Consider the following 16,961-nt stretch of genomic DNA (forward strand, 5'->3'; position numbering starts at 1 on the left):
CATCCATTTCGTTGCGAGTGGCGGGAGCTTGCCGAGAGAGTCCGCCCACACACTGTTCTGATTATTTTTGGTCTCATAGTCGCGTTGCGTCTGGTGTGGACAGACAAATTGTTTGTTGCTGGAATCTTATCGCGTCGCGTCTGGTTAGGACACGGTGTTATGGTGGTTCTCATGCATCACTTTTACATCTGCAGCTGGTTCAAAATGCTGCTGCTAGGCTTTTAACCGGGACTAGGAAATATGTTTAAGTATGACATAACTTGACTCAGTAATGAGAATCTGGAAATGAAAATAATGTCAAAATGCATAAGATCTTAATGGTCCAAAAATCATGCAAAATATAATTTCTTCTTGATTTTGAGATGAATTATCCATGAATTGTCTTGTGAAATTCACAAAATGACAGTTTCAGGATCAACCTGAGGTTAAAGCACCCATCACTGACATGAATTGGAATGCTAACAGATATTTGCAAGTCTCAGAGCTAATATTGTTTGAATGCAGATCTTGGTCCACACCACCCCGAAAACAAACCAAGCGTGACAAAGACCTGCGACAACCACTGACCTACTCGCAGCTCCTGTCCGAAGACCGTGCGTTCACCCAGCGCCGAGCAGTTCCAGCGGCCGTATCGAAACTGGTACTGGCATTCGTTAATGCCCAGCTGTGCCCCCTCTCCGATCACGATGATAGCGTCGGGCCGGCTCTGGCAGATGGCACGCTGGCGGGGTGCGAGACCGGGGATTTTATTGCAGATGATGTTCGCACCAAGGGCCACCACAGAGGAAAGAGCCCTGTGGGAGAGAAGAGACACAAAACCAAACAGTAAAGAAAGGGGATGGACATTGATGAGATACTTGCATCACAGTGTTGATGGTTGGCTTACAACGTAAACACACACCAGCCTTAAAGTCGCCAAGAAAATAAAATTGACAATTCTTATTTTATTATGGAATATTGCAGTATTTATTATAAATGATTTATCCGTGCACATCTTATTTTTTGTGCCTCGTAATCTTTAATCAAAATAACTTCTCCCTCTTGCAGTTACATCTCCTCTCTTCTCTGATGGGGCAACCTGTCACTCACATGAGATCCACCAATAGCAAACCACAACCATCCAATCAATTAATCCACAAGCAAAAACAGGTATTAAAAGATCCGACCACTACAAAGAATAGATTCTATTAGAATAGCATATAACAACACAAGAACAAAAATTAATAAAACAGACATAAAAAAACATATCTGAACAATAATGAATAAAATAGAACTGAAGATATCAGAACAGCATAACATAGAATAGAAGTGATTCGAATGTAATTGATCAAAATAGAATAGAATTGAACAGAAGTGAATAGGCCAATGAAAAACTTTAATTTTGAATAGAATCAACAGGACAAAATAGGGCAAAAAACAAATAGAACAGAAAAAGAAAACGTAACTGAATATGAATGAATAAAATAGAATTGAAAAGACTAGCACAGCATAACTGAACATGATAGAATAAAAGTGAGTAGAATGTAAAGGAACATTACAAAATAGAATTGAACACAAGTCAATATGCAAAAGCATAACTGTAACATAGTATAGAATCAGAATAGAATAGACCAAGACATAACTATAGAGCAGAATAGGACAAAAGCAACTGAACATGAATGAATAAAATAGACCAGAACAGCAATAGCTGAACAAGAGATTTAATAAAAGAATGTGACTGAACAAAACAGAATAGAATTGAACAGAAGTGAATAGACCAAGACATAAACATACAGCAAAATGGGACCAAAACAAATAGAACAGAAAAGAAAACATAACTGAATGTTAACAAATAAAATAGAATTGAATAGACAAGAACAGCATAACTGAACATAGCAGAACGTAATTGAACAAAACAGAATAGAATTGAACAGAAGTGGATATACAAAAGCATAACTGTAACAGAATAGAATAAACCAAGACATAACTGAAGAGCAGAATAGTACAAAAACAAACAGAATAGAAAAAAACAACTGAACGTGAATGAAAAAATACAAGAGAACTGAAAAGATCAGAACAGCAATAACTTAACTTGACATTTAATAAAAGTGAGTAGAATTTAACTGATCAAAATAGAACACAATTGAGCAGAAGTGAATAGGCCAACAAAAAACTTTAGAATAGAATAGAATCAATAAGACAGAATAGAATTGACAGAGACATAACCATACTCCAAAATAGGACAAAAACAAATAGAATAGACAAGAAAAACATAACTGAATGTGAATGAATACAATATAACTGAATTGACCAGAACAGCATAATTGAACATGACAGAATAAAAGTGAGCAGAATGTAATTGAACAAAACAGAACAGAATGGAACAGTTACAGAATAGAATAGAATAGAATAGAATCAGAATAGAATAGACCAAGACATGACTGTAGAGCAGAATAGGACAAAAACAATTAGAGTAGACAAAGAAAAATATAGCTGAATGTGAATGAATAAAATACAATAGAATTGAATATAATGGCATAAATGAACATGACAGAATAAAAGTGAGGAGAATGTAAGAATAGAATTGAACAGAAGTGAATATTCAAATGCATTACTTTAGAATAGATATTCTAAAGTAATGCATATTAGAATATTTAGTATATAGATTTAGAATAGAATCAAAATAGAATAATCCAAGACGTAACAGTTGAGCAGAACAGGACAAAGACAATTAGAACAGAAAAGAAAACCATAACTGTGTGAATGAATAAAATCGAATAGAATTAAACAGATCAGAACAGCATAGATGACATGACATGACATGAATCATCAAAATAATATAAAAACTGAACAGAATATAATTGAACAAAACAGAATCGAATCGAACACCACCACTGAACATGACATTGAATAAAATTGAGTAGAATGTAAAATGAAACAGAACAAAATAGAATAGAACTGAACAGAAGTGAATAGGCCAACGGAAAATTTTGAAATAGAATCAACAGAATAGAAAAGAATAGACCAAGACATAAACGTACAGCAAAATGGGACAAAAACAAATAGAATAGAAGAGAAAAACATAACTGAATGTGAATGAATAAAATAGAATTGAATATACCTGGGCTGAGTTTCCCAAAGGCATCATAAGCCTAAGCTGATCGTAGAACCATTGGCACCAATGGAGCTACGATCAACTTAGGCTTACAATGCTTTTGGGAAACGCTACCTAGAACAGCATAATTGAACACAGCAGAATGTAATTGAACAAAACAGAATATAATTGAACAGAAGTGAATGTGCAAAAGCATAACTGTAACATAGTATAGAATCAATAGAATTGAATAGACCAGAACAGCAATAACTGAACTTGACATTCAATAAAAGTGAGTAGAATGTAATTTAACAAAATAGAATAGAATTAAACAAGTGAATAGGCCAACGAAAACCTTTAATATAGAATAGAATCAACAGGACAGAATAGAATAGACCAAGACATAACTGTAAAGCAAAATTAGACAAAAACAAATAGAAAAAAAACAACTGAACATGAATGAATAAAATAGAATTGAATAGACCACAACAGCATAATCAAACAAGACAGAATAAAAATGAGTAGACTGTGATTGAACAAAACAGAATAGAATTGAACAGAAGTGAATATGCAAAAGCATAACTGTAACATAGTATAGAATCAATAGAATTGAATAGACCAGAACAGCAATAACTGAACTTGACATTCAATAAAAGTGAGTAGAATGTAATTTAACAAAATAGAATAGAATTAAACAGAAGTGAATAGGCCAACGAAAAAATTTAATATAGAATAGAATCAACAGGACAGAATAGAATAGACCAAGACATAAATGTAAAGCAAAATTAGACAAAAACAAATAGAAAAAAACAACTGAACGTGAATGAATAAAATAGAATTGAATAGACCACAACAGCATAATCGAACAAGACAGAATAAAAATGAGTAGAATGTGATTGAACAAAACAGAATAGAATTGAACAGAAGTGAATATGCAAAAGCATAACTGTAACATAGTATAGAATCAATAGAATTGAATAGACCAGAACAGCATAATCGAACATGACAGAATAAAAATAAGTAGAATGTGATTGAACAAAACAGAATAGAACAGAAGTGAATAGGCAAACAAATTTTTTAATATAGAATAGAATCAGCAGGACAGAATAGAATAGACCAAGACATAACTGTAAAGCAAAATTAGACAAAAACAAATAGAATAGAAAAAAACAACTGAACGTGAATGAATAAAATAGAATTGAATAGACCACAACAGCGTAATCGACAAGACAGAATAAAAATGAGTAGAATGTGATTGAACAAAACAAAATAGAATTGAACAGAAGTGAATAGGCCAACAAAAAACTTCAATATAGAATAGTCAACAAGACAGAATAGAATAGACCAAGACATAACTGTAAAGCAAAATTAGACAAAAACAAATTGAATAGAAAAAAAACATTTGAACGTGAATGAATAAAATAGAATTGAATAGACCACAACAGCATAATCAAACAAGACAGAATTAAAATGAGTAGAATGTGATTGAACAAAACCGAATAGAACTGAACAGAAGTGAATATGCAAAAGCATAACTGTAACATAAAATAGAATCATAACAGAATAAACCAGCACATAACTGTAGAGCAGAACAGAACAAAAACAAATAGAATAGAAAAAAACAACTGAACATGAATGAATAAAATACAATAGAATTGAATAGACCAGAACAGCATAAATGAACAAAAGTGAGCAGAATGTAAGAATAGAATTGAATATGCAGAAGTGAATATGCAAATCCATAACTGTAATTTAGAATAGAATTAAAATAGAATGGACCAAGACGTAACAGTAAAGCAGAACAAGACAAAGAAAACCATAAATGTATGTGAATTAATAAATCTGAATAGAATTAAACAGACCAGAACGGCATAACTGAATATGATATGAGTCATGATAGAATAAAATGGAACAGAATATAATTGAAGAAAACAGAATAGAATTGAACACCACCACTGAACATGACATTAAATAAAATAAAATAGAACCACCACTGAACACAATAAAACACAACTGAATAGAATAGAAAAGAACAGAACTGGAATTCTATACACATAACAGAACAGAAGAGAACAATGTGTTACTGGTTATAAAGATCAGATTTTTCATGCCCCTTTTTTGATTCAAGTCATATTTTCATGCAACTGTGACCACACAAAGTGGGTCATGTTCCAAACGCACACATCTCTGTCATCATAAGGCTTTTCGTGTTGATACAGCGCTCTTAAAATGCATGCTGAGTATTTTCACCACTCTGTGTTCGCATGAACCCGCGCGGCTAAACAAGCGGGCTTCTATGTTTACGAGCACTGAAACTCGTTCAGATATGTGCCTTTCAAACATGTCAGAGACGAGCGCTGTAAAAACTCGGCAAGACGCATGCCAACTTTGAAGAATGACGTCACGGGCCGCAGAGGACTCCACCGCAAGCGAGGCGAGTTGCAACAAGCAATGCGTGTGTCAGCAAAAAAAAAAAGGCACGCAGGAGTGGACGGGTCGGTGTCGCTGCTGGGAGAATAGCTGCGACTTATGGATTCCATGTCAAAATAGATCAAACAGTGCGGAACAAAGACGAGGAATGTTCATTGGAAATCGGATACGGCTGGTTTGATTCTTTTCTGGTTGTGTTTCCATGTCCACAAAGGCTTAAGAATTACTCTTAAATACAAAAGCACATGTGTGAGGGACCCCTCTCGCTCTGTGTTTAAGAAACATCTCCTGTTTCTGCATATAATCGAGGGGCGAGGAGCTAAAAGTGTGTGTTTATTTAAACCCCTCTGCGAACACAAACTAACACTCGACCACACGTTAAAATAGCGGCACAATGCAGCGCCTCCAAAGCCTTCCAAACCCGTGTGTTTGGGCATTAGGTGAGCCGCTATGAGGACTATGAAGTTTCCCTGCCAATCCATAGATCTGTTCCAAACCTAGTGAGCTGCCTACCTAGAGAGCATCATAGGCACGTTCAAAAACGTACCTAATTTTGGCCAAATTCTAAAGGCAGCGCCCCACGTCCCATACTTGGTAATCTCAGAATGCAATGCAAAATGCTTCTAAATGGCAGACAAAGTGAGATAAATATTGATTTAAATATAGTTACAATACTGGGGTTTGGGGTCATTTTTCATTCAGTAAGGATGCATTTAAAGTGATCAAAAGTGACAATACAGACATTTATATTTATAATGTTGCCAAATATTCTGTCGCCCTTCATTAATCGAAATATGAAGCAGTGCGACTGTATTCAGCATATCAGCATATTAGAATGATTTCCGAAGGATCATGTGACAATGAAGACTGGAGTAATTGATGCTGAAAATTCAGCTTTGATCACAGGAATAAATTACATTTTAAAATACTTTCAATTTAGCAATTGCATAACAACACCCTGGCACCTACATAACGAGCTATAAAACACTCAAAGCACCTTTGCAACTGCATAACAACACCCTGGCAACCACATAATGAGATACAAAACACTCAAAGCACCTTCGCAACTGCATAACAACACCCTGGCAACCACATAACAAAATACAAAACAATCAAAACACCTTAGCAACTGTATAACCTCACCCTGGCAACCACATAACAAAATACAAAACACTCAAAGCACCTTCGCAACTGCATAACAACACCCTGGCAACCACATAACAAAATACAAAACAATCAAAACACCTTAGCAACTGTATAACCTCACCCTGGCAACCACATAACAAAATACAAAACACTCAAAGCACCTTTGCAACTACATAACAACACCCTGGCAACCAGATAACGAGCTACAAAACACACAAAACACCTTTGCAACTGCATAACAACACCCTGGCAACCAGATAATGAGCTACAAAACACACAAAACACCATCGCAACTGCATAACAACACCCTGGCAACCAGACAATGAGCTACAAAACACCTTCGCAACTGCATAACAACACCCTAGCAACCACATAACAAGCCTCAAAGCACCTTCGTAACTGCATAACAACATCCTGGCAACCACATAATGAACTTAAAAATACCGTAGCATCTGCATAATAGCCTAGCAACCACATATCGAGCTACAAAACACTCAAAGCACCTTAGCAACACCCTGGCAACCACATAACGAGATACAAAACACTCAAAACACCTTAACAACTGCATAACAACACCTGCAACCACATAACAAGCCACAAAACACTCAAAACACCTTAGCAACTGCATAGCAACACCCTGGCAACCACATAATGAGATACAAAACACTCAAAGCACCTTAACAACTGAATAACAACACCCACAACATATCAGCATATTAGAATGATTTCCAAAGGATCATGTGACAATGAAGACAGCTTTGATCACAGGAATAAATTACATTTTAAAATACTTTCAATTTAGCAATTGCATAACAACACCCTGGCACCTACATAACGAGCCACAAAACACTCAAAACACCTTAGCAACTGCATAGCAACACCCTGGCAACCACATAATGAGATACAAAACACTCAAAGCACCTTAACAACTGAATAACAACACCCAAAACCACATAACGAGCCACAAAACACTCAAAACACCTTAGTAACTGCATAACAACACCCTAGTAATCATATAACAAGCTACAAAACACCTTAGCAACTGCATAACAACACCCTGGAAACCACATAATGAGCTATAATGTGCAAAACACAAATGCCAAAATACACATACGCATACACACACACATAAAACGTATTTTTTGCCATGTGCATTTAGTATGATGACTACACGATTTGCAAAACTAATGATATGATATGATATAGTCATCACATAGTTTCATCTGCAAATGTTTTTTCCCATAGCTCCATAAATCAGATTTTGGGCCGCAGAACATGCTGCTCTAGAAACAAATGAAATGCTCCACCCTTTTTTTTTTATATTTATTTGGCTTTCATTTAAAACCTCTTATTATGGCTGTCCTGCTCATCCACAGTCATAAAGTACCAAATGACGTTGTTTCTGGTTAAACAAGTGATGTCTTTGATTAAACAAGTTGAATATAGACCGTATCCTTCAGAGCAGGTTATTGTGATGTAAAGTGCAACGCAATGACCTGAAGAAAAGTCAAACATTGAGATTTAATATCTCAAATTAACATCAATAAAACTGCATTTTTGCTTGTCTTCTGAGAAATAAAGACCTGTTTGACCTGGAGCTCCATAATAGATGTCAACAATGTCTCAAAGTCTGCAATCAAAAGTCAGAAATCTCAAAATGAATTTCTCAAATTATCTGACGCATTCACTTATAGCTCTGAAATGAGGAATACTTTTAAAATGATTGTTTAAGAGTGAAATATGAAGTTGCGCATCAACCACAACCTCTTAAAATACAAATTGCAACCTGCTAGCTGCATGTTTAACGGCTTCTTAACTAGTCCTCGTGTTTTCTGACCACACAGGTAATAACTCCAGCAAAACACGCACGGTATTTTCCCATCTGAAAATAACCATGTTTTTACCAAACGACCCTACACTTAAATAGCCCCAAATGTAAGTTTAATTGTGGTCCATATAAAATATGACAAAATAAATCAGTTCTGTCTCACAAGGAAGATTTCAAACATGAGTAGGATTTCCTGGTAAATGAGGAATAAATAATCCCCAGGATGAGTAAATGCACTCTACTTTTAAACACAAGAAAATAAATGTTCCCTGTGCGCTTGGCTCCAGCTATCACCCAGTCCATTCTACTTAAAACAAATCCTGCTAAAACAAACTCTAAACTACCAACATGGATGAACTGGCACCAGAAAACTCTCAAACCTCAGACTACATCTCCGAGCATTCAGAAAAAAGAGGAAATGTGACTTTTATGGGCCTATTTATACGTCTAAAATGGCAATTTATTAAAACTACGTCTCTTTCAGAATAGCAAAGCATCTTTCATACTAATAATGGGACATAATGAATTGATATTTCTCACAAAATAAGATCTTTTTTATTATCTGAGATTAAATTTTTATGCTGCTACGATGGCGGGTGGTTTCAGGAGGTTAAATTATGGGTTTTGTTTGAAAATAAACTGTAATATCTGGGAAAGTCCAAGTTATTCTTGTTTTCCAGTACAAATATCTAAACATTCTTAAATCAAGATACATTTACTGACTTCAGATATTAAGTCTGAAAAATGGTGAAGAAAAAAATCTGCCAGTGGAAAAAGAAAAACTACAACTAAATTCAAAGGGAAAACGTTGATTGACTCTAATGTCAGACATTTTTCTTATTTTCAGCAAAAATTTTTAAATATATTTTTTTAGAAAACAAGAATAACTATATTATGTCATTTTTTAGCATCTCAAGTAAAAGTATCTCGATATTTGTACTGGAAAACAAGACAACATACTGAGGAACAACACTTTTTGCAGTGCGATGTTTGATTTTACATATCAGTATGCAACTATTAATGCAGAATTGGAGGGGACCAAATGTAAAATTTTAAGACCTTTCCACACACCAAATTTTCCTCATAAAACTATTAAAAACATCCAGATGAAGTAGATGAGAGATTCCTTGATGCATTTGCTCTTACCACGGCCTTCCAAAAAAACTCAAACATGCCCATAACTATTAGCGAGAGCCACGTACTTCCTTTTTAACCTCCTTTAAAAGCCATTATTTCCACAAAATGTGCAATGTGCCGCATAAAGGCGGTTTAAAATGTAAAAGCAAACAATAGTGTCGTGTGTGATGTGAAAACCAACGCTATACATAGACTCACCCGCTTAAATGGCAACAAAAACCCACATCTATTTTAAAAATTGAGTTTGGGGTCTCCAGCGGCTAAATTAAGACCTTGGTCTGGAGGTCATTTAACAAAGAGACACAACAAGGCTTTCGGAAGAAAGTAATTTGACAGAACAAATGCATCACTGTCAGTCAAACGTGCTGCTCAGAAGTTCACTTGGAGAAGATCAATGTTCACGTTCGTTTTTTATTTACATCAATTAACTACATGGACTTAAATGCATATTTTGCACAAGTTGTCATAAGGGCTTTATCTCTTAAAAGACCACTTGTTTTCTCCAGCAATGCTTTTTCTTTTCTGTTATTTTTGCGAATGACGTCTGCCAAAGTAAAATTCCAGTATGTTTAACACAATAAACCCACAAAGACAACTATATATTTGAAAGGTTGTACAAGGGTATTTTTTAATGTATTAAAATTCAGCTCAGGGCAACTTGTCACATGCATTTATTTAATTTGTTGATTAATAATATCTGCACTCTAAAAAATTCAAGTTGGGTTGAAAATGGACAAACCCAGCAGTTGGGTTAAATGTTTGCCCAACCTGCTGGGTAGTTTTATTCAACTCAACTATTGTTTAAAAATGACTGTATTGTATGCAAGTATGTTGGAAATGAACATGTATGTTTAATAAATGAACAATAAGTTTAATGAATAATATTTAAACAATAAATATTTCATTGCTTATTAATAAATGTTCACCAACGTTATTATTGTTGCCTCTAGTAATTATAAGTCTGACTTTTAATTTCCAACCAATTTTTGGGTTCATTTTAAGCCAGACATACAGTAATTTTTAAACAATAGTTGTGTTAAATAAAACTGCCCGGCACGTTGGACAAACATTTAACCCAACCGCTGGGTTAAAACAACCGGCAAAATTGCTGGGTTTGTCCATTTTCAACCCAACTTGGGTTGTTTTTAACCCAGCATTTTTAAGAGTGTGTTGGTCAAATGCATGCATGTTAACTTGCATTTACTGTTTACATTATGCTGAAAAGTCTTTAAATAGCCTATTATATGAATAGTATACCCTTTATATTGTGACAACTTGCCCCTAGCGATAACAGAATTGCTTGTTTATAGTCAAGACATTGAGGTTTGTGACAGAAATAAACATGAACTATTCACTCAAGTGTGACAACTAGCCCCACAACTTCATTAGTATTATTGTAATCAATTGCATTTGCATGCAAAAGGTGTAAGATGGATGCTGGCGGTGTTCAGAGCAGGTGAAGGTTAAACTGAGAAGCCGTCTGTCTGTAAAACCAAAGTAACTCATAATTGAACACACACAGTTTATATATGAATCTTACTGAACTTCTCTGCCACTCAGTGGCCAAATGAAATTCTCTTCCATTCAACTTCAACACTGAACAGCACTTACATTTCCCAACCAGAACCAGATTTGCACTTCAATATCCTCTTAACAAACGATGTTTCATAAATAATTCTACCTGTTCTGACTCTAAAAATGACTACCAGTGGTGTAACCCAATGCAGTCATATTAAATAATCTGTAATCGTAGATGAAGCACATCTCAAGGTCACCTGACAAAACAAACAGTATTTACATTGTAGCTTCATGAACTTATCTTCACCCTAAGATCAAACAATCTATCAAAATACAGTCCGAATCTTGCATTTGAACGCTTGTGGAGGTTCCTAAGAGTCTCAACACCATCAACATCACATCATTCATTAAGCTTATCTAAATATTAACTACCATATTTACTCAATCTATCATGAGTTCATTCAATAAAAACCCCCTCCAGATGCAGAAGTCTCCCTACAGATCAATACTAAAGGTTAATGTTTTATTAATCCATCCTTGTACACAATCACTCAAAGGTTTGGACACGTCTACAACATTACAGTATAATAGTAAAACTCTGAAATAACACAAATGGAAGTTTGGGAATTATGTAGTGACTAATATATATTAGCGATTGAAGCTCACTCCATATCAATCCCAAAGAACTTTATTGTCATTTCTTTAGCATGAATGTTCTTGATGGTTTCAAGCTCTTCTAAAACATGCAATTCCAAAACTGAGCTATTATAGTTAATAAGACTCAAATAAGAATTTTTTTTCCTCAGATAAGTGGGATTCATAGAATGGAGTCTATACAATCGAATTTTCCATAAAGTTCCAAATTGGAATCTTGGAATTCCAAATTGGAATGCATGTTCCTTTGGCATTTTGTGAGGGATGCGTTTTAAAACAGCATTGGAGGAGTTCCCATGCATGCTAGACACTTGTTAGTGAGGTTTTCCATCAACTGTCCAACTAATCCACTTCATAACATGCATTTAAATGCTAGTTTTGTTAAGGAATTCAACGCATTGTCTGTGAAACTAATTTAAAGCATCTATGCCGAAGCCATCGTAAGACACAGTAAAGTGCGTCCAAACTTCAGACTGGTTTTGTATGAACATGAAATCAACAGATTTAGACGTTTGTAAACTTACAGGTAGCTCCCGCTGGTGAGGATGAGGAAGATCTGCGGATAATAGACAGACAGCAGCACACTGCGCGATGAGAAGAGGATCATGGTGACATATGGAGCGAACGGACGCTTTTCCGACGGACTGAGAGAAAGAAACGCGTTTAGTTCCAGTTGCGCGTCCGTGATGTTCGGTAACGGAGCTTCCTTTACGCCGCGCGTAACTCCCAGACGCGTGTGTGTGCGGAGGAGACGCGCTGTGTCATCGCGCAGTTCGTTCGGTCGGAGCGGGCTGATGGTTTGGGGGGGATTTGGGGATGGAAACAGAAGTGGCTCTCTCCTCTCCGGAGACTCCGGGCTGCCATTGGGCAGAGGACGGCACCATCACACCACCATCCGCCCACTTTTGGATAAAGGGGCCACACTGACATCGCGTCCGTGCCCGCTGGAGAGGTAACGAGGCTCCCTAATGCACAGCTTCACTTTAAATGTTTAAATATTATCTCAAAAGTCCTTCGTATATGTATTCAACGAAAATATACATTTTGTTTACATCTAGCAGCGTGCGAATGCTTCCTGGATTTTGGGCGCGAAATCGGTTAGGTATTTTAGCAGCCCTCATACTATCCAAACTTAATTTAGAAGACTTTCAAATCAAAATATTAAGTGGAGAATACACGTAAACGTCTATAATAATGTGATAAACGATAGCGGTTGTTTGTCTATTTAGCGATGTGACACGTGTTCGTGAATATTTAGCTATATGCTAAGTGAAAATAGCTATGCTTATTTGCTATCATTTTTTTTTTGTGGTAACTCAACAATCTTAAAACGTGTATACAAGTAAATATGTAGGTTATTTTGACAGAAATAGACCCTTTTCACATTTCTGTGTGTACAGTAGCCGAAAATTTGATAGCAGTTGAATGAGAGATGACATTAAATATATGTTTGCGCAAATAGCAAAATAAAACTCCTTAATAGTGTTTTCACAACTTTCAAAAAGAGGAAAACAAATCAGAAGAGAGAAAGATGTCATTTTTACAGTATTAGAAACATTTTACGATAGGATTTACGATATTGATGACCGTTAAAATGCGTCATCACAGTCTTTCCGCGGAAGTCACCATAGCAACAGCAGAAGCTTGCTATAATCTTTTGTGGTAACTCAAACATAATAAAACGTGTATACAAGTAAATATGTAGGTTTTTTTGACAGAAATATAGCCTTTTCACATTTCCGTGTTTCTCAGTAGCAGAAAATTTGATAGTGGTTGAATGAGAGACGACATATTTTTTGTGTTTCCATTTGCGCAAATAGCAAAAGAAAACTCCATAATAGTGTTTTCACAACTTTCAAAAAGAGGAAAAAAAATAGAGAGCGATTGATAACGGCAATCAGAAGAGAGAAAGATGTAATTTTTACCGTACTAGAAACACCCTAGTAACTAGTTTTTGTAATTTAATGAAAATGTAATATAATACTAAATGTAGTGTAATATTTGTTCATGTTTTTTTAAAAAAGGAAAAATGAAAATATAAAAAAACTGCAGGATTTACGATTTTGATGACCGTTAAAACGCGTCATCGCGGTCTTTCCGCGAAAGTCGCCATTAGGGATGGGCGATACCACTTATTTTGTTTTCGATTTTTGTTTACACGTGGTTAAAATGTTTACTTGGTAAACCATGGAAAATCTACAGATAAGCCTAGCTGATCTATGGTCACTGTAGCAATGGTTCATTTTCAGAAGGGACTGCCGGTGACAGGCTGTTGCACCCATAAAATGAAACATTTGTATTCTGACAGAACATCAATATGAACTTTTAATGTTCAATTTAAATAAATGTAATTGCTCAAACTATGTAGGCTAACTATTTCATTTTGTTTATTGTGAAATAACTAATAATAATAATATTATATTTTTCTGTCTTCTGTTATACGATACTAAACGCAGCTCTGTTTGAATGTAGTGTCGGCAGTGAGCGAACACTCTCTGTGATTGATTGGTTCTGACAGCATTTGCGTGTTCAGATGCGCAGCAAAATACTTCTACTACAAATTATTCGCTAGCATAGGTTATTTGTCCAATTCAATGCATATTGTATGCATTCAATTTATTGTTAAAAAAAACAAAATAACTGGTAAAAAAAACACACCTTAGTATCGATATTTTAATTTGAGTATTGATACTTTCAATACTCAGCGTCAATATCGATACTTCATATCGATCTGCCCATCCCTAGTCACCATAGCAACAGCAGAAGCTCGAGAGCTTTCTGTTAGAATCTTCAGAACATAAATTCTTTTCACTGTTACTTTCACACTAGATTGTGACTTTTAACAACAACAGAACCATTTTTGGTAATAGGCTACCAAATGTTTTTGTTTATAGGTCCTTAATTGAACCATTAAGGAACCTTTTTAGAAGATAAAAAATGAGTACAGTTAATTTAACATGCACTAGTCCAAAGATAACCCATAAATCTGTAGGTCGGCTTCATTAATGCGCTGAGTGAAGTGCAATGCTTGTACCTGCATGTGCTGTATATCTTAGAGAGGGTGAAGGGGGTATAGTGACAGATATCAAGCCTGAGGGGTGACAAAACAGGTTTGACCTGACGAGACCCCACATTATCTGAAGATCTCAAAGCATGCTTTCAGTCATATGAGGTCTTGGGAGCAATCTTCTGTCTTCTTAAGATTGCATGATTAATCTTAGAGCTTTGACATAATGACAAATGTGCTTGCAAGAGTCCAAAAATGAGGAGAAAAAAGATGTTTTCTATTTTATAAGTCACTGTAAGCTGCGTATAATCACCTGTTTTGGATAAATAACAGCGGCATGAATGGATTTCCACTTCAAAAGATGGATAAAGCTATGATCCTTCATCTGTTTGTGCATGCAGAAAGGCATAGATCTAGATATGATATAGTAATTCCATTTTGCATTGCCGAGAGTGTAATTTCTCAAGTGTACAGCAGTTAAATATAAAAGTAAATCATGAATAGACTAGATGACAGGCGACCCTCTGTTGGAATACGAACAAATCCCTAAAGAATTCAGGTGAGGTCTTGCAAAACTCGAGGGTAAAGGAATGTGGAAATACAACTCGGCATGCTGTTATTACTGAGGCTATAGAGAGGTGAAAGCAAGAGAAAGAGAGTAAACCACAGATGAATCTTCCTTTAAACTAGTTTACTAAGGTGGAAAAATAGCTGTAAAGATCAAATTCACTCAAAAGAAGACCTTAAACTCCTCAAATAGCTGCAGCAGGTGTACAGATCTGAAAATCAATTGCATGTATTTATAATGGCAATAAATGCGATGCAAATGAATATATTAAAAAGCGCAGGACAGGACGCAACAAAAAAAGTTATAGCTCCATGATTTTACTCAACAAACGTGATCCAAAATGAATCAAAATGTCACGTTTGGTAAATTTAAGGTTAGTGTTTTGGAGCAAAATGCATAAATATGTGCATTAAAGTGCATATATGTACTTTTTCCCATTAGAAACCAGAGGTAAGTCGACAAGATCATGCTATAATTCACCAAAAATGGCATTTTGCTAATGATCTCACACTAATTGGGATAATAAAAATGCATTATCACGCTGCACGCTGTAAAAAAGAATTGTTGGTTTAACTTAAAAAAGAAAGTTACCTGTTGCCTCAAAATTTTGAGTTCATTGAAATTAAAAATTGAGTTGATACAATGGTTCAATCGACAGAAACTCAAAATATTATGCTGTATGAACCACATTAATTATTGATTTATTTTTTTACAGTTCAGGATCATTTAAAAAGAACTAAGGCAAAATAGATTCAAAAGTGCTTTAATTTGAACTTAAAATCATGTAGATTTTGATGTTATGCATCAACTACCCAAATGTAAACATCAAGTTTCAGGGCAAGCAATGCCAGGCACGTTCTGTACGTTTGCATTGCATTTAATTTTACGTAGCATAATGCATCTCCTCCACTCACCCGAGCCTAGAATAAATGATGCCGAAACACAGGAGCACGTTAAAGATCCACAAGCGTAGGGGTCTGACCATGGTGTCCAGTCAGTGCAGAAATCACTCCGTTCCACCTGCGCAGGTAAACACGCTGTTTCTGTCTCTCCGACGGGTCTTTCTGATTCCCTGTAAAGTTAGAAATCTGAGAGCCATAGTCAGGGTTCAGATCGAGGATGCTTTGCCGTCTCGTTCTCGGGTTTGAAAGCAAATTGAGGGTTACAAACGCTGTGTTTTCAAGGAGGAGCGAGTCGAATGTTTTCAGGTGAACCTGCCGTGAGCGTCAAGTTCCTCCTCCTCTCTCTCTCTCTCTCTCTCTCTCTCTCTCATCGACTGCTACTGCTGCTGCTGGTGGTGGTTTGTTAAATTCTTTCCATTTCTCCGCAGGTGAAAGTCTAGGGCAGGTAACACAAGCCTTTATCCACGCCCCTTCGGCTTTACACTCACAGATGAGAGCATTTTACAGGCATGAAACACGTGCTTCGGCTGCACAGACCACAAATGAAAGGCATCGAGGCTCAACCCTCTCTTTTCATAATGAAATTGGCTGTAAGTCTGTTGCACAATCAAGTGATCATTCCATGCATACATTTCATGGTTGATATTTCATGACTTGGGGGAGGCGGGAACGAGATTATCTTAGCTGATTTGATCCCT

The 16,961-nt window shown here is 35.9% G+C and overlaps 1 protein-coding gene across 2 annotated transcripts in view; it reads right to left on the minus strand.

The window, feature by feature from the left end:
* Positions 1-16,694, minus strand: part of wnt7bb (wingless-type MMTV integration site family, member 7Bb) — a 44,247-nt gene extending 27,553 nt beyond the window's left edge. Inside the window, exons 1-2 of one of the 2 annotated variants that reach the window (XM_048158753.1) lie at positions 16,276-16,694; positions 568-794 (exon numbers count right to left, since the gene is read on the minus strand). In XM_048158753.1, coding sequence (XP_048014710.1) covers positions 568-794; positions 16,276-16,346 — 298 coding nt within the window. In that variant the 5' untranslated portion in view covers positions 16,347-16,694. Of the gene's footprint in view, positions 1-567; positions 795-12,310; positions 12,657-16,275 lie in introns of those variants that run through there. The other variant, XM_048158752.1, reaches the window with a different exon arrangement.
* Between the last annotated feature and the right edge of the window lie 267 nt (positions 16,695-16,961).

Source organism: Megalobrama amblycephala, linkage group LG15 (genome assembly GCF_018812025.1).
Source record: "Megalobrama amblycephala isolate DHTTF-2021 linkage group LG15, ASM1881202v1, whole genome shotgun sequence".
Lineage (NCBI taxonomy): Eukaryota > Metazoa > Chordata > Actinopteri > Cypriniformes > Xenocyprididae > Megalobrama > Megalobrama amblycephala.